The 4,379-nt window shown below is 37.9% G+C and overlaps 1 protein-coding gene across 8 annotated transcripts in view; it reads left to right on the top strand.

Moving 5' to 3' along the window:
• The window catches only part of ZMYM4 (zinc finger, MYM-type 4), a 118,721-nt gene that overhangs the window by 98,031 nt on the left and 16,311 nt on the right, over positions 1-4,379 (top strand). For all 8 annotated transcript variants that reach the window (XR_001516145.1, XM_015572843.1, XM_015572841.1 and 5 more), the window contains 3 exons: positions 1,313-1,484; positions 1,674-1,769; positions 2,761-2,912. Coding sequence is in view for 7 of the 8 variants with exons in the window: in XM_015572843.1 (XP_015428329.1) it covers positions 1,313-1,484; positions 1,674-1,769; positions 2,761-2,912 (420 nt within the window). In the remaining variant the exon portion in view is untranslated. The remainder of the gene's footprint in view (positions 1-1,312; positions 1,485-1,673; positions 1,770-2,760; positions 2,913-4,379) is intronic.

The following is a 4,379-nucleotide window of genomic DNA, read 5'->3' as shown; positions in this document are numbered from 1 at the left end:
CTTGAAACCCCTCCCCCCTCGAGTGCACAAATTTTTGTGCACCGGGCCTCTAGTACTAGTATAAAAGCCTAAGTGTCCCTTTTACCCATAGCTATGATGCGCACTCACCACCAGGGGGCAGACGATCAACACACAGGCATGGGAAAATGGAATAGAATGATGGATCTCAGAAAAGGGGAGGGGGGAAGGGCGTGAAGAGATTAATGAAAGATCTTATATGCATACAGAGGCCCAGTGCATGGATTTGTGCACTGGTGGGGTCCTTGGCCTGGCCTGTGGGGATCGGGTTGCAACTGGCAGTCCGACATCCCCAAGGGGTCCTGAATTGCAAGAGGGTGCAGGACAGGCCAAGGGACTTCACTCGTGCATGAATCTGTGCACTGGGCCTCTAGTTTAAAAATAAGCGGCACCATGGACCTGGCCCTGACAAACCAACATGTGGCATCCCCCAGTGAGACACAGGCCCCGCCACCACCCCGGAGTGACACCCCACCAAATCGCAGCCAATGCTGCCAAGAGCCAATGACGCAAAATGCGGTCCACAGCCAAGCCCTGAAACAGTTGCCGGATAATGATGTCGCAACACCCGGCTTCCTCTCCCTAGCAACTAGCCTCTTTGCAGTTTCTTCAGCCCAAGAACCCAATTTGCTTTATATCCAAACATTTTACAGTTTAACCAAATGTTTGTGAAGCGTTTTCACATGCCTCATCTCATTTGATCCTCACAGAAGTCCTGGAGTAGATAGATAGGAGGCTCAGTAGAATCCTATTTGTTTGTAAGCACTGTTTTAGCATCATCACAAACATTTTGATATGTTTTGTTTATATTTTCACTTACGTTCAAAATATTTTTTAATTGCATTTGTGGTTTCTTCTTTGACCCATGGGGTATTAATAAATGTGCTGTTTAATTTCCAGTTTTTGAATATTTTCTTAGCATCGTTCCATCATTGGTTTCTAGTTTAATTACATTATAGTTAGAGAACTTACTGAGGCTTTTTTATACCCAAAATATGTTCTGTTCATGTGTTCATTAAACAGACCTGATAGTAAATGTTATTCGACCACTGGTTTGGTCCAGATACTGGCCCATGGTAAATACTCAAATCCTAGTAATAATTACGTACGGTCTTCTATATTTCAACTTTCTTTTTTTTCTCCAAAGGTCGTTTCAGCTCTAAGAACTCTGAATCTTTCAGATCTAATACAACTTCCATATTGTGTAAATGTATGCCCTTTCTAGCTTTGAGAACGCTGATTCTTAACGATCCAAGACTAAATTTTATATTCTGTATTTTTGGACTTCTGACAGGGACGAAAGAAGTCTATAGTACCTGTGGAGCCCAGGAGTCTTATTCAAGGAGCCTTTCAAGGGTGCTCAGTGTCTGGGATGACACTGAAATATATGTATGGGGTAAATGCCTGGAAGAACTGGGTTCAGTGGAAAAATGCCAAGGAAGAGCAGGGGGATCTGAAATGTGGCGGTAAATACACAGCATGAATTTGTGTTTTGACTTAGGGGATAAAGGGGAAATGAATAAATAAATTAATGAATTTACTCTAAAAGAATAAATACTAGGTCAAAAATCCCATAAAACTCTAGTTTTGGCTTTACTTAATTTTTCCCCATTTTTATTTAAAGTTCTCATTTATTTATTTATTTTCCCTTTCAGGAATTGAACATGCCTCATCTAGCCCATGTTCTGATCCCTTAGGAAGTGCTCAAGACCATCCACTCTCCCAAGAATCCTCAGAGCCAGGCTGTAGAGGTAAAACTCATTTTGTTTCCTTGTGGTCACTTATAATATCATTGTCAATTTCAGATTATAAAAGGAATGTTTAAAATTATTTAGAAATTGAAGTCTTATTGTTAAAAAGAAAAATTGATATACTACTCCCAATTTTTTTTTTAATATATTTTATTGATTCCTTACAGAGAGGAAGGGAGAGGGATAGAGAGTTAGAAACATCGATCAGCCTCCTCCTGCACACCCCCCACTGGGGATGTGCCTGCAACCACGGTACATGCCCTTGACTGGAATCGAACCCGGGACCTTTCAGTCCACAGGCCGACGCTCTATCCACTGAGCCAAACCGGTCAGGGCACTACTCCCAATTTTAAGGGTTTGTTATAAAGGTAAAATTGTATCTTTCGATCATCAGTTTATTATGTAAATATAAAGGATTTTGTTTATTTTTCTTAAATTTTACAAGTAGCTCAGAGTCTTTATTTACCTGTGTAACTCTTCTTCACCTTTCAAGGTTTAGCATTAGTGTCACATTCTCCAGAATCTGACCTGACCCTTCTCGTTTATTAGATTTCCTTCATTTCCTTTCATAGAATCTCATTTAAATAACCTCTATTATAGCACCTGTTACACCATACATACTGCATTGTATTTATTTCTTTAACTAAAAAAACCTTGAGATCAGGATAGCACAATACTCAGTGTTTATTCAATGAATCAAGTAAATGGTATTGTATTTCCTTTTTTTTTTGTTGTTTAGTAATTTTTTATTAATTTCAGAGAGGAAGGGAAAAGGAGAGAGATAAAAACATCAACGATGAAAGAGAATCATTGATTGGCTGCCTCCTGTACGCCCCACACTGGGGCGAGCCCACAACCCACGCATGTGCTTTGACTGGGAATTGGACTGTGACCTCCTGGTTCATAGGTCGACGCTCAGCCACTGACCCATACCAGCGGGCATTATATTTTTTATAAGTTAATATTTCAGATGTCTTCTACCTTTCCACAGTCCGCTCTGTCAAGCTGAAGGAAGATATTTTGTCATGCACTTTTGCTGAGTTGAGTGTGGGCTTATGCCAATTTATCCAAGAGGTGCGGAGACCAAATGGTGAAAAATATGATCCAGACAGTATCTTATACTTGTGCCTTGGAATTCAGCAGGTATCAAATTCAATAGTTGTTATAAAATGTTACATTTTTAATATGATAGGACTTGTGAATAAGTTGAAAATTATAGTGTATATTCATTGGTTGGTTTTGTTCCTATAATCTCTTCTTATTCTTCCCCCTTTTTTTTACTAAAAATTTTTTTTCAATGACAGTTTACATTTAACATTATAATATTATTTTGTAATAGTTTCAGGTGTGCAGCGTTATGGTTGGAACACTTTACAAACTGTTCCCCTTGATAATTTTTTATGTTCTCTTGTTGATGAAGCACTTACCTTGATTTAAAAAATCTTGATCATATAGTCTTTTGTATACTGAATTGAGAGTATTAGTAGAATAACAGAAATTGAGGATGGTGCATTTTATTGTTAAATGAACAAGAAAACAACAACACAAAAATAGCAATTCACAGAAGAAGTGACACAGGAGACTGTGGTGAATGTATTTGTGTATTTGTATAAATCATATAGTCTCATTTACATTTTAAAAATACTAATTAAAATAATAATTACACCATTATTTGTCTTTCACATTAGCAAAAATAAAAAATTATATAACACTTGTTGATATAAGTTCTGTGAGTCGAGTTCACCTTTAGAGTGGGTGGGAATTAGTACATACTTTTTAGAAAGCAATTTTGAACGTATGTTTCAGGAATATAAGTAAATATTAATACTCTTGAGCCCACAACCTGGGCATGTACCATGAATAGGAATAGAACCGTGACCTCCTGGTTCATAGGTTGATGCTTAACCACTGAGCCACACTGGTGGGCTGTTCATACTCTGCAAATAGTTCACTTTTGGGAATCTGTCAAAGCTAATACTCTGACAGCACTGCACAAAATTAGAAGTAACTTCAGTGTCCACCAAAGTGTAATAGTTAAGCAAATTATATTTATAAAGTTGTATATTATGTAGCAAATAAAAATTGTTTAAAGTGACTTCTAGTAATATGTAAAAATATTAATATTAAAGCATTGAAATGAACCAGAGTACACATTTTATGCATATCACTGTATGTTAACATGTAGTGGTTTAAAAACTAGTCATATTAAACATAAAATGCAATGCATCAAAAATGTTTATAGTAATTATCTTCTGGGGGTGGTAGGACTCTGGATGTCATTGATTTTTTCTTTTCTTACTTTGCCAAATTTCCTTCCACTTACATAGGGGTTGGGGGTATTTTATTTAAGCATTCATTCTATTTTTAATTTTTATTTTATTTTTATTGATTTCAGAGAGAGGTAGGGAGAGGGAGAGACAGAGATAGAAACATCACTGATAGGAGCGAATCATTGATCAGCTGCCTCCTGGCTGCTTCCTGCATACTCCAACACTGGGGATTGAGCCCGCAACCCCAGCATGTGCCCTTGACCAGAATTGAAACCGGGACCTTCAGTCCACAGGCCGACGCTCTATTCACAGAGCCAACCTGGCTAGGGCAATGTTTTAC

The sequence above is a fragment of the Myotis davidii genome, unplaced genomic scaffold (genome assembly GCF_000327345.1).
Source record: "Myotis davidii unplaced genomic scaffold, ASM32734v1 scaffold88, whole genome shotgun sequence".
Taxonomy (NCBI): Eukaryota; Metazoa; Chordata; class Mammalia; order Chiroptera; family Vespertilionidae; genus Myotis; species Myotis davidii.
This window is presented reverse-complemented; position numbering and strand designations above follow the sequence as displayed.